Source organism: Parastagonospora nodorum (genome assembly GCF_000146915.1).
Source record: "Parastagonospora nodorum SN15 chromosome Unknown scaffold_2, whole genome shotgun sequence".
Classification (NCBI taxonomy): domain Eukaryota; kingdom Fungi; phylum Ascomycota; class Dothideomycetes; order Pleosporales; family Phaeosphaeriaceae; genus Parastagonospora; species Parastagonospora nodorum.
Window position 1 is genome coordinate 1,133,728 of NW_001884550.1, and position 23,336 is coordinate 1,157,063.

The 23,336-nt window shown below is 51.8% G+C and overlaps 9 protein-coding genes across 9 annotated transcripts; 7 read left to right on the plus strand and 2 right to left on the minus strand.

The window, feature by feature from the left end:
- Window positions 1-57: 57 nt before the first annotated feature.
- Window positions 58-1,411, minus strand: SNOG_01604 (hypothetical protein; the record flags this gene model as incomplete). Its single annotated transcript, XM_001792188.1, has 2 exons — window positions 58-1,313; window positions 1,399-1,411. 2 exons carry the CDS (start codon window positions 1,409-1,411, stop codon window positions 58-60), a joined length of 1,269 nt encoding a protein of 422 aa, XP_001792240.1.
- Window positions 1,412-2,604: 1,193 nt separating this feature from the next.
- On the plus strand, window positions 2,605-3,049 carry SNOG_01605 (hypothetical protein; the record flags this gene model as incomplete). The annotated part of the gene is made up of 2 exons (XM_001792189.1): window positions 2,605-2,711; window positions 2,920-3,049. The coding sequence occupies 2 exons, from the start codon at window positions 2,605-2,607 to the stop codon at window positions 3,047-3,049; spliced, it is 237 nt and encodes a 78-aa protein (XP_001792241.1).
- A 1,884-nt stretch (window positions 3,050-4,933) lies between these two features.
- Window positions 4,934-7,157, plus strand: SNOG_01606 (hypothetical protein; the record flags this gene model as incomplete). The annotated part of the gene is made up of 3 exons (XM_001792190.1): window positions 4,934-5,749; window positions 5,805-6,375; window positions 6,412-7,157. The coding sequence occupies 3 exons, from the start codon at window positions 4,934-4,936 to the stop codon at window positions 7,155-7,157; spliced, it is 2,133 nt and encodes a 710-aa protein (XP_001792242.1).
- A 445-nt stretch (window positions 7,158-7,602) lies between these two features.
- Window positions 7,603-8,489, plus strand: SNOG_01607 (hypothetical protein; the record flags this gene model as incomplete). Its single annotated transcript, XM_001792191.1, has 2 exons — window positions 7,603-7,802; window positions 7,859-8,489. 2 exons carry the CDS (start codon window positions 7,603-7,605, stop codon window positions 8,487-8,489), a joined length of 831 nt encoding a protein of 276 aa, XP_001792243.1.
- A 587-nt stretch (window positions 8,490-9,076) lies between these two features.
- Window positions 9,077-10,138, plus strand: SNOG_01608 (hypothetical protein; the record flags this gene model as incomplete). The annotated part of the gene is made up of 3 exons (XM_001792192.1): window positions 9,077-9,125; window positions 9,302-10,035; window positions 10,103-10,138. 3 exons carry the CDS (start codon window positions 9,077-9,079, stop codon window positions 10,136-10,138), a joined length of 819 nt encoding a protein of 272 aa, XP_001792244.1.
- A 1,738-nt stretch (window positions 10,139-11,876) lies between these two features.
- SNOG_01609 (hypothetical protein) lies at window positions 11,877-12,814 on the plus strand (the record flags this gene model as incomplete). Its single annotated transcript, XM_001792193.1, has 2 exons — window positions 11,877-12,119; window positions 12,164-12,814. The coding sequence occupies 2 exons, from the start codon at window positions 11,877-11,879 to the stop codon at window positions 12,812-12,814; spliced, it is 894 nt and encodes a 297-aa protein (XP_001792245.1).
- A 1,110-nt stretch (window positions 12,815-13,924) lies between these two features.
- Window positions 13,925-15,557, plus strand: SNOG_01610 (hypothetical protein; the record flags this gene model as incomplete). Its single annotated transcript, XM_001792194.1, is given in 2 exon segments — window positions 13,925-15,527; window positions 15,544-15,557. The coding sequence occupies 2 exon segments, from the start codon at window positions 13,925-13,927 to the stop codon at window positions 15,555-15,557; spliced, it is 1,617 nt and encodes a 538-aa protein (XP_001792246.1).
- Window positions 15,558-16,021: 464 nt separating this feature from the next.
- On the plus strand, window positions 16,022-17,791 carry SNOG_01611 (hypothetical protein; the record flags this gene model as incomplete). The annotated part of the gene is made up of 2 exons (XM_001792195.1): window positions 16,022-16,095; window positions 16,207-17,791. The coding sequence occupies 2 exons, from the start codon at window positions 16,022-16,024 to the stop codon at window positions 17,789-17,791; spliced, it is 1,659 nt and encodes a 552-aa protein (XP_001792247.1).
- Window positions 17,792-20,383: 2,592 nt separating this feature from the next.
- Window positions 20,384-23,187, minus strand: SNOG_01612 (hypothetical protein; the record flags this gene model as incomplete). The annotated part of the gene is made up of 4 exons (XM_001792196.1): window positions 20,384-20,679; window positions 20,729-22,473; window positions 22,521-22,961; window positions 23,018-23,187. 4 exons carry the CDS (start codon window positions 23,185-23,187, stop codon window positions 20,384-20,386), a joined length of 2,652 nt encoding a protein of 883 aa, XP_001792248.1.
- Between the last annotated feature and the right edge of the window lie 149 nt (window positions 23,188-23,336).

Consider the following 23,336-nt stretch of genomic DNA (forward strand, 5'->3'; position numbering starts at 1 on the left):
AATGAGTGTGGGGGTATCATAAACTTTTTCAGAAAAAAACCAGAGTTGCGCGCAAAATCAAGACCACGATTGCCACTGCGGCCTCTGCTCGTTCAACGTCCGCGTAGGCATCGGCGTAGGTGATCGACCAGCATCCTGCTCCACGTCCTGCGTTGAAGCTGGGATTGCTCGTTGTGGCGACTCAGGTACTTCCGGTATCACCGGGGATCGCGGGTCTTGTGGCCTCACGCTGAAGAAGGCCCTCGACGACTTTCGAGAATGTGTCGAGGCTGGAGAATTGGGTAGAGGTGGGAGTGCGCTTATTTCATCGCCCTCAAAGTTCCGCGTTGTGCGCGCAGTGGAGGCGTGTGTGGCATCTTCGGCGGTGCGATCGCCCATCTCAATGTCGTAGTAGTGAGCATTGAGCATGTTGAGCGTGCTGACAGACGTATGCTTATTGGCTGTTGCCTTATTGGCGAGTGCGGGATAGCGGATGACATCGATGTCTTTCTGGACTTTGACGCCGCCGTGGGCATCGACCGAGACGGAAGTGTTTGAGTTAGAGATGTATCCGCTCTTGCTCCGAGAGGCGCCGAAGAAGGAAGCAACCTTGCTCAGCAAGCTTTTGGTAGAAGCGATTGTCTTCGATTTCGAGTGTGCGCTGTCCACGCGACTGGAGTTCTTTGACTGGAACGGCGATGTGAGCTTGTCATGGAAGAAGTGCTTGAAGAAGACCTTCAGCGTTGGCGCGTTGGCGCAGAATGCTCCAACGTGAAGCTCCAGGAGCGTCGTGAAGAAGATATCGTGGGTGGACCAGGTGACATCGTAGGATTCGTAGAAGGTATGCCAGCAGTAGTAGGCACGCAGACCGCCGAGCGCCACTGCACCATAGCCGATTGCGAAGATGCCGAACAACGCAACCTTCTTTCGCTTCGAGATCTGCAAGTTCCAGTAGAGGAAGGTGGGCAGTACAGCAGTGAGAAGGTCTTGGGCAGCTGAGATAACGGCAGCAGCGAACAGGTCTGCTCCTTCATCAAAGCAGTGATACTTGTATCCTTTGAGGCGTTTCTTGACATCGACCTGGTCCCAAAACGCAGATATGGGCTGACATCCGAGTATGGGCGCGAGCGTGAGAGCAATAGTGTAGGCGATGATGAAGCCAATGGAGGCCCAGGTGGTCCAGCGAAAAGCTTTCGACACGACTCGCGATGAGAGGCGGCGGTAGAAAAGAAGAATGGAGATTTTTATCATGCCAGCTGCTCCGCAAAAGATGCATTCGATGGCCAACACATACTTGCGCGAGGCGACGAGCAAATCGGATTCTTTGATAACGTCTATGTCCCAAATATGTCGGTCGAAGCCTTGGGATACAGCTGCATCTGGTGAGCAACGGCCATGCCGAGAAAACGGTAAGCTTACTGAGGGGAAACATTATGGTCAATGCAATGGTAGGAATCTGATGAGGTTAGTGACGATTGAGAGCAGCATCGGCTTTCCTTACAATTGCAGCAAGCATCAACCAGTCGTCCCAACCTGGGTTCCGCTGATGAAATATCCTGACCCAGAGTCGTGCGAAGAGGAGTGCAACTGTGATCGGACCCCATATACACGACACAAGCAGCATAGTATTTGGTCTTCTCTGTGGATTGACATAGTTTGGTGCTGGCCAGGCCAGAACGACGTCAAGAGGGGGGCTAAGTCCGCCGGGCATCGTGATTATTTTGACTCGCAAGACGTAGGTGGTACAAGATTGAGGTGAGGGAAGATCTGAGTTTATTGGAAAAGTTACAACGGGGAATATGCCTGCAATAAGTGCATCGCGGCTTCCTGCCGTGATTTACGTGGACATACTGTCGGTACTTGTGTACCCTTGATGTCACCCGTGAACTAGGGCACTTCTGTTTTTCGACAAAAGCAACTTGTCGTTTCAGCCAATATGATCTATGCGACGTTTCTCGAGTCCCCACGTCTTCTCCACTCCTCGGACCTGAGGCTATGCCTAATTGGGAGCCCAAGCGGCGGTTCATCGGCAGGGTACTCAGATTACTCTTACACTCCGGGCGAGCGTCCCAGCTGTCGCCCAAGACTGGCAGACTAGTAGATTGCGCATACTGCTGCGCTTTGGTGTTGCTGTATAGGGACGTTCGAACTTCAAGTTTGGTTGATGTGAATAGGACAAACTCAGTAACTCACATCTCAAGAACGGAAGTTTGTCTGCGCCAGGCTGCCCCTTGCATTTAGGACGTGGGCCCAGTAGTTGCGCCGTACAACAAAATGATGCGCCCGTCGCTCAATCTAGCTTGTGCATAAAATCTAGCCTGGTACTTTCTTTTCTTTTTGTGTCAAGTTGGAGGCGTCTGCCACGCGGACGTAAATAGTTAAAGTGGTCGCGGAAATGGTCTAGCCGCGAACTAGTGGGAAAGCGCTCGGAACATTCCTGGACGCTTGGCGAGCCTCATTCGTGGATGAAAGGTCTTGTCCCCGGTATGGGTTGGGACCCAATCATTACTGGGCACAAGCTTCGTGAGTATGATTCTGATCATTCGATAGTCGCTGAGCAAGTCCTTACAGTCTTGGGGAAATGAAGTATGCAGGTATGACTGGATATGTGTAGTATAGATGGTAATGAAGTCATCATTCCCTCCCGAAGTCATCTATCTCGAGGTAGATGGTAGAGGAACCCTCGTCTTCAAGGATACTCCAGAAGGTGCAGTTCCAGTGATCCGGATCGCGTAAGTCCTTGGAGTGGCACACAAAACGAGGAAGCAAGATAAGCATTTATTTCCTCCATCGTGGTTGGCTGGAGAGTGCAAATCACAGCGCGCGGAAGCTCTCCCATCATCGTTCCGACCCTCGTCCTGGCGATTGCCGTTTGGGTTCAGGGCTCGAGATGATGGTGGGCAAAAGTCTCGTGCTGGTAAGGCTGCTAAAGGTGTGTAGGCGGGGACTAGAACCCGATGCATGCGTGGCTGGGGCTGAGAACGCCAGTACAAATTCGACCATGGCGGCGTCGTTTAAGCACGCATGCATTTACAAGCAACTGTCGATTTCTTGGGACGACGGAAAGTAGGAGGATCGTTGAGATTATGACGGGTCATATTAGCCAGCTTCATGGCTAATTTTCGTCTTGGTTTGTAGCAGAGCAGCCGAGTCTGATCTACATGTTACGCATACTGATGCTAGATTGGGTGTAGTAGTTGCCATGAGGCAACACTTGGCCGCTCAAAAAATGGAGCGTCCCATCAGATCAATTTCGGCAGCGTGCAACCGCATCAGCGTGGATCGGGCGACGATGCTGCGTCGACGTGACATACAAGAAGAGGCGTGTGGGGACCATGGGATGGGATTGCCACGAGAAATAGGCGACGCTGACCAAGACGGCAAAGCGCGAGCGCGTTCACCGGGCCGTCACGGTTGAAACCGTGCAGGATCCACAACTTTTCCAAATACCGATATTCCGGAGCCCTAATTTGTGCTCTTGGACACCACGTGTTTAACGTGCTGTGTTTGAGGTCCCTGCCACCGTTGCAGATTGCAGCTTTGTCGATCAAAAGCGGATTGTACAACTGTATCTCGTCGTCTGTTCAAGCGAGGGCAAGGCAAGACCGATGTGCTAATCTGCTCATACAATCTTTGAGCCAACGAATGGTCCCCAAACCGCTTACGCACGTCAAGGTCGTCATGGACGTGTTTCCATTCTCAAGCATTTACGGGGCCTTTAAGCGAGCTGTCACTCGGGGAAGCTAGCGGACGTTGCACTAACCACTGCAGCAGGCAACGAAAAGGGTATGGCTGCTCTGCTATATTTCTTTTTCCACGTCCCCAGGAGTCTGAACTGCGAAAAGCAAGCACTAAGCGAGTGCGGCAATTGTGTAACGGCCGCAATTTCATGCGCCGAGCGCCAGAGTGCGCGGATATGGTTCGCCTCAGCCCGAAGTTTACAAAACCTCGAGTCAGAATTGGCATTGCCACTTCGGGTGCTTGACGATGAGCCGCGTATTCCACACATGGGACCCGGAACTTGTCCGAACCCAGCAATGCTACAAATAGGATGTTGCAAATTAATTCAGCACTGAAACCTGAACCAATTTACGGTGCAGCGGTGGACATTCTACAGCAAATTTGAATTTCAAAGTCGTGGACCAGGACAGACGCACCATATCGGGGGGAGATGCTGAGGCATTACCCAGGAAGTGATAGCATTCTGTAGGCCACGAGGCCGGAACTCAATAATAACGCAGAGACGTCATCGGCCCCGTCAATTCAGAAGTCAAATCATCTGCGCATATCGTCGTTACGAGGTGGGAGTAGAGGTGTCGCTACGCATCATGACGAACTTGGGAAGCCGCATTGAAGCGGCTGCTTACACAGCACGCTAGCGCCGTTCCAGCCAATGACGTATGTAGCCCGAGGTTTCCGCTGCAACCCTCCAGACATTACAGATACATTCTTTGCGGGCATAGATCAATCGCCTACTACTCGCGTAACTACAGATGGCTGACTGAGGCAGCGTCATGGCCCCGGAGATTAGCTAAGAGCCCAACAACTGGGGGTGGTCCGGGAGACGAGCGCTTCAGGTTATGTGCATCCGGCGTCTGCACGTGTGATGAGGGTCTACCAAATCCTGGACAAGCCACTGGATTACTCATGATTAAGATGCAAGGCGGAAAAGATGCAAGGCGGAAAAGATGCAAGGCGGAAAAGATGCAAGGCGGAAAGAATGCATATAGCTTGCCTTCTTCGCTGGGAGCAACTGTCCTTCAGTTTCTATTATTGAGAGAAGATAGCGTCGACGCTACGCGACGCTTCGACGGGAGATCCACCGCCCAACAGGAGAGCGACGTCAGTGCAAGATTTGTTTCGGCAATCCGGCCGGCTTTAAGCAGCAGAAAACATTTACAAGGAGGCGACGCCCGGGATTGCTTGCGACACACATATTTGGGAATCTGCGACCATGCAGGAAGAAGACTACGAGATTCTTCGCAATCGCGCCGACGCCAACCCATCTGAATACACGCAATGGGACCCGAATCGCCAGTTTCGCAGCCAATATGCAGAGTTGCACAAGGACGATGCCAACTATGAGGAGCGCACGCGCATAGCAAAAGAGAGGGAGCAGGAGCAACAACAGCCTGGGAAAGCCGCATCGCCTCTACCACAATTAGAGTTGGAGGAAGTTGCGACCCCGCTCTCGCGACACAGTAGCGCATCCTCGTCCTCCAGCTCGTCTTCAGCTTCAACGCAAGATGGCGCGCGCCTCGAAGAAATTCGAACTGCGCATTCGACTGGGCGCGACCGCGCGGCCACGGTCACCTCACAAGCCTCGAGCGGCAACATCCTTCACCTCCACCCCACCGAGCGCCACCCAGAAGCCATCCGCCGTATCGAGACACACCGCAGCCAACATGCTGGCACCGTCGGAGCAGCGCAGACGCCCTCGCGTCTCACACAGACTCTGTCGCGTCGCCGTACTGAAAGGGCACTGCCGGGCCTGGGAGCCGGCAAGCCCTTCCCGCCGCTGCTGCCCGATCGTGAGGAATACGTGGTCGAGTTTGAGGGCGTCGACGACCCGTTGCATGCGCAGAACTGGCCCATGAAGAAGAAGCTGGTCATTGGTGCGATTCTGGCCTTCGATGCTCTTGCCGCTACCATGGGCTCGAGTATCTTCTCAGCTGCCATTGGGCCAGTATCAAGGGAGTTTGGTGTCATCAACGAAGTCGGCACGCTTGGCACGAGTCTGTTCGTGTTTGGATATGCTTTCGGACCATTGGTACGTTTTTATTGGTATACACTGCATTGAGCTGTCTGGAGCTAACACACCACAGATCTGGGCACCTTGGAGCGAATTGTACGGCCGCAAACCTCCCATCATCATCGCCGCCTTTGGCTTCTCTATTTTCAGCATCGCCGTTGCCGTGGGCAAAGACCTCCAAACCATCCTCATCTGCCGCTTCTTCGCCGGTCTCTTCGGCTCCAGTCCGCTCGCTATCGTCGCCGCCGTCTTCGCTGACATGTTCGACAACAAGCTGCGCGGTATGGCTGTCGCTGTTTTCTCGGCAACCGTTTTCATGGGCCCTCTGCTCGCCCCTTTCATCGGCGGCTTTATCACATCAAGCAGCCTCGGCTGGCGCTGGACTGAGTACATCAGCAGTTTCATGGGCTTCATGGCATTGGCGCTGCTTCTGCTATTTATGGAGGAGACCTACCCACCTGTCGTACTCATCAACAAGGCCGCCGAGCTCAGGAGAAGAACAAAAAACTGGGGCATTCATGCTAAGCAGGAGGAAATCGAAGTCGACTTCAAGGAGCTGATTGTGCGCAACATCAGTCGTCCGATGCGCATTTTGTTCACCGAGCCCATCGTGCTGCTCATCACGTTGTACATGAGCTTCATTTGTAAGTGCAGAACTATCGTGCTACCCAGATTCATAGCTAATGAAACATCAGACGGCCTACTTTACCTATTCCTGACTGCGTACGCACTGGTTTTTCAAGGCGTATACGGCTGGAGCCCAGGCGTGGCCGGACTCGCATATTTCGGTATGGTTGTCGGAGAAATCATCGCCTTCATCATCATCATCACGACCAATTCGCGCTACGTCAAGAAGCTGGAAGCAAACAACAATATCCCGGTACCTGAATGGCGTCTCCCCATAAGTATGGTCGGTGGAGTCCTGTTCACTGGTGGACTCTTCTGGTTCGGTTGGAGTGGATACTCGGGAAACGTGCATTGGATCGTGCCTGTTCTCTCTGGATTGCTCACCGGCTTTGGCATCTTTTCCATCTTCTTATCGTTGCTCAACTACTTAGTGGACGCATATCTCATGTTTGCCGCATCCGCCATCGCTGCAAACACGTTCATGAGATCCATCTTTGGAGGCATATTTCCACTCTTCGCGACATACATGTTCAACGGCATGGGTATCCAATGGGCATCTACTCTACTCGGCTGCGTTGCGCTTGTATTGGTACCTATGCCAGTAGTTTTCTACGTATTTGGCAAGAGGATTCGAGCGAAGAGCAAGTTCGCGCCTGCACCGGACATTGAGCAGGATAAGAGAAGGGACGAGGAGAGTCGGTACACTCAAGAAGAGGCAGCCGAGACGCGCAGTGGAAGTACGACTGAGGGCGAAGAGGCCGCGAGAGAAATCCAGAAGGAGAAGAGCAAGGAGCAGTGAAGAGCAGCATGTGTACATTTAATATCTAATATCTCTGAAAGCTGGACACGTTCACAATTTGGAAACGCGCGCGCTGCCATCAATCCCGCTGTGGGCGTGTGGAGGAAGGTATGCCGAGCCGGAAACTACTCATACAGTAATGCGACGTCAACCAATCATGTGGATCTAGCCTCCGGACGACAGTCCCCCGCAACACCACGAGATGACGCAAGTGTGGACCAGAAGTCTGGTTGCGGGGCAGCTTTACTCCGCAATTTATCCAGCGTGCTTCAGAGAAAGCCACTTGTAAGTCTTGCTGTATATCTTCGTCAAACCTTCCTCATTCGTCTACATTTCACGCGTATAAGAGACACCATTGATACAATTATCTTAACAACATCCCTTTCCTCGCATCGCAAAATTTCTGCTTTTCTGCTGCAACATACCTCTCGATAGTGCCGCCAATATGTCTATGTCCATTGAAGAATGCCAAACCCCTCGCCCGGGCTTTCCCAAGCCTGTACCGGACACGCCGACAAACGTCATGCAGCAATTCAGCATGAAGGGCAAAGTAATCGTCGTCACAGGCGCCGCTGAGGGAATTGGCGGTGCAGTTGCAGATGCTATGGCAGAAGCCGGTGGAGATGTTGCACTATGGTACAATTCGTACGTTTCCTCTTCAGCAACCAAGCACGTGACCTCTTCTAACATCAACCTCCCAGCAACTCCGCCGCTATAAAGCGCGCCGAAAACCTGGCCTCACAGCACGACGTCAAAACCAAAGCCTACAGCGTCAACGTGACCGATGCCGCAGCCGTACAGGCTGCAATCAAGCAAGTCGTATCCGACTTCGGCAAACTCGACGTCTTCGTCGCCAACGCCGGAACCGGCGATTCCCAACCCCTCCTCCAACAATCCCTCGACGCCTACAAAAACCTCATGGCCACCAACATCGACGGCGTCGTCTTCAGCGCCAAATACGCCGGTGAAGTCTTCGCCGCCCAAGGCTTCGGCAACCTGATCCTCACATCCTCCATCTCCGCGCACATTGTCAACGTGCCGATCGACCAGCCGATATACAACGGCACCAAGGCGTTTGTATCGCACCTGGGTAAGAGTCTGGCGCGCGAGTGGCGCGAGTTTGCGCGGGTGAATGTGGTGAGTCCGGGGTTTTTCAACACCAAGATGGGGGCGGGGCCGAAGGTTATTAACGAGGGACTGAGGATGATTCCGCTGGGGAGGCAGGGGGATGTTAAGGAGATTAAGGGACTGTTTTTGTACTTGGCGAGTAACGCAAGTAGTTATATGACGGGGAGTGATTGTATTATTGATGGCGGGTATGTGTTGCCGTAGAAAGGAGTGCAGCTGGGGAATTGAATGTGCTAGGAGATCAAAGTTATTCTGAGAGTCCTTGGTATTATATTGAATTTATTAAGAGACATTGTGGTGAGATGCTGGAAGTGCCTTGGTTGCACACTGACATTGCACAGACTGCGGCATGTAGGCTGCATACATTTGATCAAAGGCGTCACTTCCCAAAATCCGCGCTCTCTTCATCAGTGCTTTTATGACAGCATTGTGAACGTTGTCCTTGAAGTAGCGGAAGAATGAGTGTGCCTAATGCGTGCTGTAGTACCATGTGGGGAAGACGATTTGCTCCTGTGAGCAGCAAAGCTGCATTCAGGAATTTTACCAAGATTGAGAAACTGGAATTCGATCTCAAGATCGCGCAGTGTTCAAGATTGGCCAAATAGAATTACATTCCAAGATCGGAGAGAATTCTGGTCGTCCAAGTAGAAATTGGAAACCGTCGCGTGTTTCTAGCTCAGGTTTCTAATTTTCAGTTGCTAGAGGATGCGTAAGCAGCACAACATCTATCAAAGGTTTCCCGAGCTCTGTTGTTATTAATGTTGTAATCATGTTTTCATCACGATCATATCATGATCAGAATTCTCGCCACCTACCCTGATACCGCATACCTAGCAACTTGCATGGACTACGAGACGAGATAGAAGAGTGGATCGCTCTTCACGCCACCGCGACCGCCCTCCCTCACGGCTTGTTGGAATTAGTTTGGCAACGTCAGCAAGAGGGCACGTGTTGTGACAGGTAATGGAGTCGTTGACGGTCGACTGAAACGCTGCCCAAAGATGCTACAGCCATAGGTGAATTCAAAGCTGCAGAGGTAGCTGGGTCTCCCAACCGCCATGATCTTCCACACAAGCCGAACGCGAACCAAACGGTGGTTTTCAATGTCTCCAATGGTCTCATCGAGGGATGTCATTTTTGTCGCGCAACAACAAACACCAGCCGCTGCGGAGCATGCAGAGTCGTTTCCTACTGCAGCCGAGAGCACCAGGCCATCGATAGAGCAGCACACAAGGCAGCGTGTAGCAAGATTAAGAAGGAGCGCGCTAAGCTAGAGGCAGAAGAGAAAGCTATCCGTGCCCACGCCGTAGACGACCACACAGGCACCAACGCATTCCAAGAGGTTGGAAAAGCCATGGGACACTTCTGGAAACATCAAATCATACGCCCACACTTGTTAGCTCGCTACTTCCTTGTTTTAGCATTGCTCAGAGTCAACACCAAACACGCAGTCGAAGCAGCGCTCGAGCATGGTCTCGATATGCTACGCCTCAATCATGAAGACAACCAAGGCTTGCGCTGCATCATCCCATCGCTCTACCTCCGTCTCGGTCGTGATCAGGACTGCTACGACCATCTCGTCTGGTGGCTCCTGTACGGTCGAGGAGACAACAAGCACCACTGGGGTCATCCAGATGCTGTTGTCAAGGACTACAACGCTCTCGAGCCCGTCGCTGATTTCATCAAAGGCCTCCCTGACCTTTCACAGATCGTTGCGCTCGCACTGATCAAGATCCGCATGCTCATCGACGTACGCAAGTTCCGGTCTAATCCTCAACACACATCGGTAGAATGCATCAGCGATATCATTGCTAAAGGGCGCGGAATTTTTGAGAAAGGAGTTGCTGAGCTGATTTGTGGGTGGTTGAGAAATTTGGTTGTGGATATGTATGTTGGGTGTGTGGTGTCACGATGAGGATTTTTGGGAGGCTATGTTGAATCCAGGGGAGTACTTGGCGGTCGGGCATTTCGAGTATAAGTCGATCAAGCATGGCCAGCTGGTGGTGACATTACAAGAGTGTTACAATGCGTGGGCGGAGACTCCAGGCGCTTTTGCGGTTCTGGAGGAGATGCAAGGAGATCGAGAGGTGCAGGAGAGATTGAAGCGGTTGAAAATAGCGGAAGTGTCACTAAGTGCCGCTACATGTCGTGCATGCTTTGATCAACCTCCTAGCATTGCTAGAAATTAGCCTCTATATTGTCAGTCTGATTAATCGAATTTGAGGGCATGTGTTACAATACACCCAGAGGAGCTTGCAGCTATCAAGCCTTAGCTAAATTGATTACGATATAAGTGCTCGATTTACACGAACTGCCACAGCCCACTGCGATATTTGAAACCGTAGTTACATGAGCGCGGATGGGGCCGCCTTTAGGGTCACTTTTGCGAGCGATCATGTATTAAGGTATCCAACACACAAAGACACCAATCGATATCCGGAACTTGATCGGCGCGCGCAGTGTTGACTCGCCTTTGGAAGTACAAACTTATCCAACTCTATATTGCGCCTAGAATTTCACAGCAACACCTGGGCATGCACTCTTCCCTCGATTGCACTTACTCACCATACGTACGCGCACCGCCTTCATTCATCCATACACACATCTCGACCCTCACACTGACTAAAGATGCACCACCGTACCTCGGTTGGTATAGCAGGCGTCGCATATGCGAAACCTGTTTGAAGATCGGGGTGTGTCGTTCCGGTGAAACGCTAGCTTGCGACACATCAACACCCAAACACCTCGGACGCTAAATATGGAAACGCGGAGGATCGCACTTGGCGACTTGCTTGTTGCGACTTGGCTGTAGGATGGGGTGCAAGGAAGATGTAGATCATGAATTGGTGAATGTCGGGACGGAGGCTCTGAGATGCGTAGTAGAAGTTCTCAATGCACGATTGTTAGTCTAAGTTGGCGGAATATCATTCATCGCGAACAACAAGAACTCGTTCACGGTTTGATGTCTATTTTGGTGTTGCTTCTGCAATGCAAATCGGCATCTGCAACGCAAATCACAAAACACAAACAAACAGCTAGCGCCCCTCGCTTCAGATCTCCCCAATCCACCCGTTTCGGTACCCTCTGCTCGCATTGAAGTTTTGCGCCTTGGCACTCAGTCCCTCCTCCAGGCGCCGCAATTGAAACTCTGTTCTGGAACGAAGGCACTGCTGAGGCCTAGGGATTGGCTTCGTGGATACGGCCAAGCGTGTAAAGAAACCCTTCCTCGTAGCCAAGCCCTGCTTCGGCCGGGAAAAGAGGCTCCCTGAAGCACATCGTGGTTTATGCTCATGGAGATCTTGATGTTTCTTATGGGAAAAGAATGGGTATTCCAAGACTGTAGCTAGTGCCTTTGTAGGATCATTGGGCGGAGATCGGAGCAGAGCAGGGTGGTTGGTCGAGTATCATGAGGTATAAGAGGAAGGCATCGTGGCGCCCATCAAGTCCATCATCATCATCCAGCAGTTCAATCGTCAAGCTTCTCTAATACACCTCCTCAGCCTGGTGCTATTTGCTTCTTGCCTTCTCTTAATTACCTTCATTCATATTCCACATCCGAGTTGATCTCGTCCAGTAATCCTCACATTCAATATGTACTTCTCACAGCAAATCGCTTTCGTCGCTGCTCTTGCAGCTTGCGCTTCAGCCCATGGTGTCGTGACAGAAATCACCGGTGCCAATGGCGTCAGCATGCCCGGTCTGACCATCCAGGATGGAACTCCTCGTGACTGCTCTTCCAACGGCTGCGGCTCCCAGGCAGACACTGCCATCATCCGCGACCGCGACATCGCCAGCGGAAAAGCCACTCCTCTCGGTCGCACTCAGGGGCAATGGGTCCCGTTGACGCAGCAGTCATGATCGGTGCCTTCATGGGCCAGGGCGCTGCACCACCCGCCAACCAGGGTGCATCTGGCAGTGTCGGTGTTGAGGACAACATCCAACAGGCGCAGAAGAAGCGTCAGTTCCTCGCCGGTCTCCTCGGTGGCGGTGCTGGTGGTGCCGGTGGAAAGGGCGGCAACGCTGGAGCAACTGGTATCGCAGGTCTCTTGGGCGGTGGTGGTGCTAAGAGCAACGGCCCCCCTGAGGCTCGCGTCGCAGCTGCTACTGGTGCAGGTTCAAGCTCAGGTCTTCCTACATGTGCCGACGATGGCACTGTCACCATGACTCTTCGCCAGATCAACCAGGACGGCGCTGGCCCCTTCACAGCTGATTGTGACGGTACCTCCGGAGGAACTGACGAGGCTGCTATGCAAAAGGCCACTGTCACCCAGGACGTCCCTGGCCTTGGTGTCCAGGGTATCTCGCTCGCCACCAACACCGAGTTCCAGATGAAGGTTCAGATGCCCGCTGGCATGACTTGCGATGCTACCGTTGCCGGAACCCCCAATGTCTGCGTCATGCGCGTCCGCAATGGTGCTGCTGCCGGTCCCTTTGGTGGATCTGTTGCCTTCACCCAGTCGACTGCTGCCAGGAAGCGATCCATTGCCTACAGGCTCAAGAAGCGCATGGAGTTCAACAACCGCAACTAAATGCACCTGGCATGAGGAAGAGCTGGAGGATAGGAATATGATCTTTACATATATATACGACCTGACTGGAGCAGTGTCAACAACGACTCTCGCTTATTATTGTAAATAGAAGACGCATCGCGCAAATAATGAATATCATGTTAGCCAACATACAGACCCTTCGCGCGATTCGTGAGCAGCGTGTATGTCCTTTGCTTGCATATTGTGCACTTCAACAGGCCTTCAAGGTAGCCCATTGCTATTGCTGACTTCTGTGAATTTTGCAAGTAACCTGCTTCGCCTTGTCAACCACGACTGAAAGCGACTAGGGTGCATCAGGTGGCCTAACCTGAAGTTATACATAAGTCCTTTCCGTTACATTCGAAATGCAATGGTATTGTGTATAGATCCAGGCTACATGATGGAATGCCGCTGCTCACTTTCCGTCATAGGTGAAAACCTGCAGTATGTTCACAAATTTTGTGTATACTTCTAAGTTTCCTTTTTCTCGTGTATGTAACGGTGACAAGGATCAAATTTTCACCTTATCGTGGATATCGCATAGACGCTCCAAACGACCCCTGCGAACCCTTACGGAAACGCGGCGAGATACGGGAGGGACCGAGCGGAAGAGATAAAGTCTGACGAAGGCGAAAGAGTTCGTAATGAAATGGGGAGGACTGGAGAAGGTGGACCGACTCCATGAAAACCCTCGTAACGAGTCGTGCCTGATGGTGGAACTAGGCCAATATCGGTCAAGCGAATCCTGGGGTCGCGGCTCTCCTGCCTGCAGTGATGGTCGAGAGTCTTCGCAATCTCGCGATGGCGCAGAGAAAGAGGTCCCGGGCACGCAGCCATTCGAAGAAGACCACCGCGTGCTTTTAAAATGTCTTATCAATGCATAGCTGGATGTTCGCTCCTACTGCAGATTCCGCCAAGATGGCCATGATTGCGCCATCTCCACCCTTATCGCATCATCGCGACTCGCTTGGCTTGGCTTCGGTCAATCGCTGTAGTCAACTTAGGTCTAAGCCAGACTTATGCCAAGCCGAGCTGGATACAAACATATAGCCATGGGTTTTCTCTCATCGATTTTTTCCAAGCGCCCGTCGTCCCTCTGCTTCTTCCCTAATGGCGCTCTTCGACAACAAGAACCCCGGCGAGGCCGCTTCGCCCACGGCCAGCTACCGCGATGAAGACTTCTCGCGCATCGATCCAGACTCGGGTGTCAAGCGAGGTCTGAAAACCCGCCATTTGTCCATGATGGCGCTGGCTGGTATCATCGGCCCTGGCATCCTCGTTGGAACTGGAGGCGCCCTGGCAAACGGTGGTCCTGCAGCCCTACTTATCGGATTTGGTTTCATCGGCATCGTCGCATGGAGCATTACTCAATCACTAGGCGAAATGACGACTCTGTACCCCACAGGAGGTGCTTTTGTCACTCTCTCTGATCGATTCGTCGACAAAGCGTTCGGTGTGGCCGTCGGATGGCAATATTGGCTCGTGTGGGCTTGCGTTCTGGCCAACGAGTACAACGTCATATCATCCCTCATGGTCTTCTGGAGCGACAAAGTACCATCGTGGGGATACTTTTTAATATTCTGGTTCGCCTTCCTGGGATTCCAAATGATCGGTGTCGAATCTTTTGGCGAGGCTGAATTCTGGCTGGCTTTGGTCAAGCTAGTTGGACTCTGCACGTACTTCCTCTTCAGCATCATCTACGTCTCCGGAGGCTTGATAGGCCAAACTGAAGCCATAGGATTCCGCTACTGGAACGATCCCGGCGCATTCACCAACGGGTTTCGTGGTGTTGCGCAGGTGTTTGTCTTCGCGTCTACGTTCTATGCTGGTGTCGAGGCTGTGGCTGTGGCAGCTACGGAGACTCGGAATCCTAGTGTAGCTGTCCCGCTCGCTATACGTCAAGTCATATGGCGTATCCTGTTCGTATACATGGGTGTTGCATTCTTTTTCGGCCTTACCTGTCCGGCCGACGCGGACGGCCTTATTAACGGCGAAAGTCGTGCGCTGAAGAGTCCGATGACTATCGCAATCCAAAATGCTGGCTGGGAGGGGGGCGTACATCTGATAAATGCCTTCATCTTCATCACCGTCGTATCAGCCGCCAACAGTTCTATCTATATTGGGTCAAGAACCATTCTATTTATGGCGCAGGAGCGCATGGCGCCACGATTCCTAGGCAAGACCAACTCGCGCGGCGTGCCGTACCCCGCCATCATCTTCACGAACCTGTTTGGTTTCATTTCTTTGATGAATTTGAGTACAGGAGGCGGCAAAGCATACGGATATATCATCAATTTGAGCGGTGTATCGACGTTCATCGTCTGGGGCGCAATCTCCTTCACGCACATCCGCTTTCGACAAGCTTGGGCAGCTCAAGGACGAGCTCCCGAACAACTGCCTTTCAGGTCCTTTGGCTACCCATGGAACTCGTACTTTGGACTCGGCGCCAACATTTTCCTTGCTCTTGTACAGGGCTGGACGACATTCAGTCCTTTCGATGCAGGAACATTTGTCGATGCGTATATCCTGCTTCCGCTGTTCGGCATCATTTATTTCGGATACAAGTTCATCTTCAAGACGCGATATTGGCGCGCTCACGAGATCGATTTGGATGCTGGAATGAGGAAGGACCTGGATACGAAGGAAGAGGTGCTGCATGGTGAGCCTGATGCGGGTGGACACAAGAAGAAGGGCATTGTGAGGAGATTGTTAAGTAAGATCTGATTCAGATCTCAAGCAATGATAGTTTGATTTTATATTTCATGATTGGGATTGAAATTTGAAAAGCAACATCAGCGCGTTTAGCGGTAGATTTTCAGATATCCAGAATAGAATATGTATTCCCTTTACCACTTTCGCAAGACTTTCTGCATATGTATAAATGGATCCATGCTTGAGAATTCATGGATTGCAAAAGTCCTCGTATATCGGCTTCTGCCTTGCATTAAAGGATCGCACCCTTGTCCGTGTTCCGCCAGGGTTGAAGTTGCCGTGTTCCCATTGGCTAGTTGCAGCCCCTCAATGTACGCCCCGACCAGCCCTCCCACGTCCGACATCTGCGGCACAGCACATTCGTGTTTCATGCATCGTCATAATGTAAGCCTTCACGCACTTACAGCGTGCTCACGAGCTCCACTTGACCCTCATTTGTCTCCTCGTATAGCACATCCTTTTCCCTAACTTCTGCGTCATAAATTTCGCAGGAAAATGGCGCAACCTAACGGTAAGGTTCGCCAAAGAGCTTGGAAGCCGAAGAACCGTAGTGGCTGTAAGACATGCAAGTGAGTAACTCTCATTGTACACACATGTAGCGAGCCTTCCATTTACGGAAACAATCTGCTGTACTGCAGAATAGGCTTGCATGCATCCTGGATATGTGCTGACTTCACCAGGATACGCAAAGTGAAATGCGACGAGGAGAAGCCATCCTGCAAAAGGTGCACATCAACAGGCCGTACGTGCGACGGCTACGACGTGACCTTTCGACCTCCTTCCAATTCGCCAAAGAATATTCCGCCGTCAAACCAAGGTCCGTTCCATCCTGGCAGAGAGCTTACTCATTCTCTCTCCCCGATACCGTTGGCACCAGCTTTACGTTTAAAGACACCCAGGGAACAGGCTAGTTTCGAATTTTTTACCACGCATGCTGTATCTTCATTAAGAGGATTCCTCGATTCTCCTTTCTGGCAAAGAGAGCTTCTGCGCGCAGCTCACCAGCATGAATCGATTCAGCATTGTATTGTTGCACTTGGCGCCATGCATAGAAGGTTTTATGAAGGTCGCAGCTCTCATATAGACGAGTCTGAACTGGCGGATGAGAACTTGCAATTTGCACTGCGACAGTCCAATCAGGCTATCCAAGGGCTGCTGAGATCAACCGGTCCTGGTGGACACATGGCCAGCCTAGACAAAGTCACGCTCATGACATGTTCCATATTGTTCAGCAGCATGGCGTGTCTCCAAGGGCACCAGCGAGAGGCTGTTCAACACTTGCGGAGTGGCATTCGGCTGCTCAACGAGTTAGACAATGAGGAGGATGGCCGGTTGGAGCGTCACCCAGTCAACATCGATTCATTGCGATCAATACTCGTCGGGCTCGACATACAGGCCCGCGCGATCATGACATCCGAGGAACTTAAAGTTTGGGAGCCTCTACCGCGCGTCAAAGAACCAATGATATCACCAAGCACAAACTTAGACGACGACTCTCTTGTCGCAATGCACTGCCATCTGCAAAGTCAGCTCAATCAAGTCCTAGCCTTCTTACCAGCGAATATGCACCGTCCTTCCGAAGAAAGAGATATAGTGGCTCATCAATATCGCCAAATACTCGCAAGATTCGATCGATCTACGGAACTACTTGAGACGCTCAGCACCAAAGCTGCCAACAGCAAGTGCGGCAACTTTTCACAGCCCATCATGGCGCTACAGCTGTTACAAGCCCAGTTGGAATACTACTTACGAGTACCACGAGGTGATCTGGAAGCCAAGTTCGATTTTTTCGGAGAGTCTTTGAGCGAGCCTTTTGATGTTGTCGCGCATCACGTCAAAATGCTTGATCTAGCGACTGAACTGCTTTCTCATAGCTCTTCACTCGCGCCCGTCTTCACTACCACTATGGGTCCATTGGCTGCGCTATGGATCATTGCGAGTCGCGCACCCTCAGAATGCACTGCCCTGCGAAAGCGCGCTGTCAGAGTCATGCTAAGCTATCCGCGGCGCGAAGGATTCTGGGACGGACTGGTAGCGGGCCAAATCGCACAGGAACTGCTGAGGGTGGAGCAGGAGGCCACGCAAGAAGAGTTGGGTTTGATCACGACACCGGGGCGCGATCTCATTCCTCCTGATGATCTGCGCATTGTTGTCATTGCGTTGAGATATGATCCTGTGGATAACAGGAAGGCGACGGTACATTATCGCAGTCTACGCGACATGACTGTGGACGCGCCGGGGAAGAAGCAGTATCTCAGCTGGTGATGTGGATTTTGAGGACTGCAACTGCAGAAGAGTACGTGGTGTGGAAGATAAGAAGACACGAGCAGCAGTTAGGGTATACTCCAGCCTTTCATGTGCAAATCGGGCCTACGAGGAATACAAGGAGCTCGTGAAGAGGCTACAATCTCAATTCGGGAAGCCTATACATGAGCGTGCACAGGAGAAGAGCAACACCGTGTATCCACACACAAATCTGAATACTAGTTGCCTCTTTTACACCATAGCATCTTCAGTCGAGTACAACGAGCTTTTGAAACACGCACAGCACGATGGCAAAACATATATAGTAACAGGGTTCATTTTGAACCACGAAAACTCAGAAGCATGAGCCGAAGATGTGGTATCTTTGTAGCTACCAGAAGGTGTCCAGGAGGCATTGGAAAAGGGTCGGTTTTTCGGAGATTTCAAATGGATGTTCCAGAAAGCGAGCAATCATCAGGGAAGTTGGATGGCCTTTTAGTAGAAGAGTAGGAGCAGAGGGATAGATATTGACTCTTCAAAGGAGCGGAGGATGTTTGCATACCATAATTGGCGACAAGCGTCTTGTAGTACTCCAAATTGCTTTGAGAAGATGATTTTGTGACTTGTCGGGTGACTTGTCGGCAAATTATCCATGTCGAAAATGTACGAGTTTCTGAGCGCGGAAACTTCGCCAGTGTATGAATGTGGCTAGATGCGGTTTGAGCAATAGATGAGGAAGACATTCAGAGCGTGAACAACATTTTTGACAGCGTGACGTGTATGTGATTTGAACCACTACCACAGCGCCATTTCGTAGATGTCTTTCAGACAACGCGAGGACAGAAGCAGCACATTACTGGACGGCGTCGTATTTTTGGTGGCAGGTGCTTCTTTCTGAGAAGAGAGGCAGAATTAAAGCAACCTCCACCACTTTGTTTTGTTTTTGCAAAGAACGACTGGTCGGTCAAACATTCATGTAATTGCCATGCACTTTGGACAGCGGCAGAAGCTCATAACTCGGATCTCAGGGGCTTTTGTTTTTGGGGAGGGGAAGATAGAGTGTATGGGCGGAAAGATTTTCGACAAGAGATGAGGTTTATATGTGCCGCGGATACCAGGTTCTTTGGTACATAGACCGCGAACATGTTGATTTTGGAATAACGTGGAGTAGAAAACCCAGGTTCTCATCGAAGTGTGCACTCGTACTTTCGGAGGGCCGAAAAAGGCACATATACTGGCGTCCTCGTTTTCTTTGTATAGATCGCGCAAGAGAGGAACGTTTCGTGGCGTTTTTTTGAAGCAGCGGCCAAAGTGAGGAAAATTCATTTCAATAGGCCTCTGGTATTACTTGAGATCGCAGTGGCTGAGAAATAGAAGGAGAAGATCTTGTTCCAGGCTAACGAGTGGCTTTTTTTTAGAATTGCGCAGCGGCGGAACTAAGAGACATCAAATGTCACTGATTTGGTACAACGAGAGCTTTGTATAATTTTGTATAGGCATACAGAACAGCGAAAGGAGGAGTTTATATACTCAATCCCCGAGATCACACGTCATCTTGCTATTCCTTCCGATACTTAGACGCAGAGACATGCCAGTGTCGAATGTAATCTCAAGCTTTCCGCCAAAGCCCCTTTTACTTTTTTTGCAAGTTTGGAGAAGCATAGACATAAGCGGCGTGAGCTGTTGTTTTGGTAGCAGCAACAGCGACAGAAGCTCTCCAATCATGTCGAACAAGGTCTTGAGGCTTTTTTATCTGCAGATCGCCACACGTTTCGTACTTCCCAACAGGAGTGGAAAGCCATTCGACCTCTTCTAGTACCTTTTTTTGTGCTGACCAGACACACCAGTCATCGAACAGATACTCGGTCCACTCGGAATATGGCATCCCAATCATCTCAGAGCAAGAGAAGCATGATTGTTGCAGTCGGCCTTTTTCTTTTACCATCCGCAGCTCCACCGTGAAGTTTTGGAGTTTTGGAATTTTCTTTTGCGAAAGCTCAGGAAATAGAAGTACTTTTATCACGTCCTTTAAACCAAGACACGACAAACATCACATGCTTTCGAAAACGCCACATCAGATGCATGGACACGCTTTCCCCTCACCAGCAAAAGCCTCGAAAGTGGCAAGCACAGCAGAAAAGAAGCATACAAAGATACACGCTATTTTTTTGTTCAACCCGTCAAATGATCTATTTACTCTGGGCACCAGAAAGATATACCATGGTGTTCTCAATGTTTTTTCTTTTTTGGAGAAAAACACACTTCCAATAACTCATGCTCGCTGAGGTTTTTGGACTCCGTTCCATGAAGCGGCACACATGCTATTTTGGAGAAGACAAGCAAAAGCATGAGAGGATGAGGTGCTGTATCTCAAGACTGTGGAGTGGGCTTATATACGCTTCCTAAGCCGTGAGACTTGGCATCTTGTATATCAGCGTTGGTATCAACATCACATGCACCTCAAACACTTCGCTTCAGAAAAATATGTCCAATTCCGGCCTTCCACCTCTAGGAAATCTATTCCAATCCCAACCCTACCCAACCCTCCCTCATTACCAGAGCCAGTCCAAAGCCGCCCCTACTCATACAACCCTCAGTTCACCCCACCCACGCTCAAATATCATCCAAATCCTCCACTTCCGCATCCTCATCCTTCTTGCCATTGCCATTGAGGCGATTCATCCTCACACTCTCGCCTCGGGGCTGATTGCCACTCATTGCCATAGCCTGTCTACCAGACTCGCTGCTCTCCAAGAACTCGCGTAACCTTTCTTTCCCAACTTCCAGCGCTTGCGCAGACGCCGCGTTGCCCATGCGGATCATGGGGCCCCAGAGATTGAGTGTGTAGGTGACGTATGCGCCAACGGCGCAGAGGATGAGGAAAATGAAGTAGACGGGGTTGCGTAGAACTATGTTTTGTCAGTGCTTTGTATGATGAAGAAGCGTGTGAGGACTTACCGGCTACTATCTCGTTCCAGCCCAGCGCCACCAGGAGGCCGTAGAAGTACAGCGGCACCTGCGTGATGCCGCCAATCGCGCTACGCTTGGCTTCGACGTAGACGCCATCTGCGGTTTTCTTGAAGCGGATGAGCAGGTCCGCTTGCTTGGCGTCGGAGAGGACTGTCATTTCTTCCTCCAGGCTCTTGCCCTCCTCTTCGTCTAGGCCGCCGATAGGTGTCAGGTCCTCTTCGTCGGCGGGAGTGACGGAAGCGGGTGCATCGCCAATCCAAGCATCGAGCGGTGGTGGCGCGGACGTTTTCGAAAGCTTGAAGCGCGCAAGCAGCGGGATAACCGTAATCGTCGACTCGCGAGCCTTGGTGTAAATGCCCTCAATGTCGTCGGTAGGCCGCCATATCCGCGGCACGCCCTGCTCGTCATAGCGGAACTTGTCTTCAAAGTTCTCCCTAAGCTTGAGAAGGATGTTGCCTTCCATGACTTCCTCGTCGATCTTCGCGCGGAGCACGCCCCACGATTTGCGCCGCAGTCTCCACAGACCGACATCCACTTCCTCGGGGCTAGCGTCGAAGCTTTGTGCGCGGTCGGTGAAGCGCTTCTCTGCGCTAGAAACGGTCTCTGTGAAGATTGCCCACACGCGATCCCAGAGATCCTTCTCGCTTGGTGGGCGCTCGCCGTGCTCTGGTGCGCCGGAACCTCCTCGGCCAGTTCCGAGCTTGTTGAATTCGAGACCAACAGACTCGTCCAATCGTGACCGTACCCAGCGCTCGATTCTTGTCGCAAGTCGTCGCATCTCGTCCTTGCGGAGACGTCCTGATACATCGTCCAGGTCTTTGCGGTAGACCTTGAGCTCGTGCTCAAAGCTGCTCCATGATGCGCCCTCGATCACAATGCTCTTTGCCTGCTCCCCGAACTGTGCAATTGCCTTCTTCTTTTCCGAGTCGACGATTTGCGCGAAGTCATACGAAGCACCCTTCTTCTGTCCGGCCTTCACCGCAGCGCTGACGGCATCGCTAAAGCTCTCAACGCCAGACTTGTGTGCGGCATTGAGCTGCTTCTGGGAGAGCGCCTTGAGGCGCGTATCTACCTTGCCCTCAAGCTCCGCTTGTTTCCTCTTGTAGACGCCCTTGTGGTACCGACTAGCATTGGTCTCAAAATCTTTGAAAACCGTGGACCGCGCAGCATTCATTGCCGCACCAAGTTCTGCAATGACCGACGGCTTTCCCATCCTGGTGTCCTCGGCCTGCTTCTCCTCGAGTGGCGCAATCGTCTCATCGAATAGGACCAGGACCTCGCGCGAGATCTCGTCGCATCTGAACTGCGCAAGCAGCTCTTGTTGTGTCGGCAGATCCAAGTCCTTGTTGTGCACGATCTGATCCCAAATACCTTCAGCGTATGCTGGGAAACCATCCGCGGGTATCCGTCGGTGGTATTGGGGTTGGAAGATGGGTAGCTCGGCCTCGTCGACAAGGCCGCTGGTCTTTGGGTCGTTGTATCCCTCCTTGAACCGCAGGCTGAGCTTTGTCACTGCCTCCTCAAACTTCTCCGGCTGCAGGATCTTGTGTGGTAGCGCGACGAAGGCGAAGTCGAAGTATTCTTCTATCCGCGAGTTTTCGAGTCCCTTCGGTTTTGAGATGGTTGACCATAGTTTCGACAGGTCTTGTGTGAGGGTGTTTTGGAGGTTTTTGAGGGGCGTGGTTCCGAGGTGGTCGCGGATGACGAAGAAGAGGAGGGATTTAGGGATTGTTCTGTAGCTGTCAGCAAAGTAAACCGCGCGAGAGACTTATGTACGCACTTGCTGTCTTTGATAAAGAGTTGCAGATTGACCTCGAACACTGTCTTGAGCAGGCCCATGTTTGCGCCCTGGTACAATCCAACCTGGTGCTCCCAAATATTGACAATCAGGACCTCGCTCGTCGCAAGCGCAAACAGGGCGCTCTTGCGCTCAAAGTCCTGGTCCTCCCCGCGCTCGCGACCGTCTGTGCCCTCAACATCCATGACCAGGATGTTCTCCGCCATGGCCGAGCCACCCTCTGGGCGCTTGTTCTTGCTCATCCATATGCCCTTGGTGGTCTGCCGGCGCTCCTGCTCGGCCATGACGCCGAATTGTGTGCCGAAGAGGTAATTGAGCAGCGTGGATTTGCCCGTCGATTGCGACCCAAAGACAGATATAAGGTGGTAGTTGAAGCCGGCGGGTATGACTTTCTCGATGTTGAGATATGTGGAGAGGTTGTTGCTGCGGCCATGTTAGCAACACCACACGGCATTGTCCCGTAGAAAGCGTGCACATACTTGAAGACCTTGTCCTCATCCACGACCTGGATGCCATGCCCGTAGGCCTCCTTGTCGACGTTGTCGCCAACGCCGGCAAAGTGCGAGTTCATCATCATCGAGGGCGCGGTCGGGTGTCTGACGGTGCCGGGGCGGGTCTGGCCATTGACGGACAAGTGCTGGTCGGCCATGTTTGAATAAGTAGCAGCCTGGCGTTCGCTGCTCGCGGCACGTGGTACGGGAAGAATAAGTTGAACTTGCTAGGGGATAGGTGGCCTGCGTTGATGTCACAGGGCTACCAAACCGTTGAGGAGCCTCGACGCCATTCGCTGCATCGCTG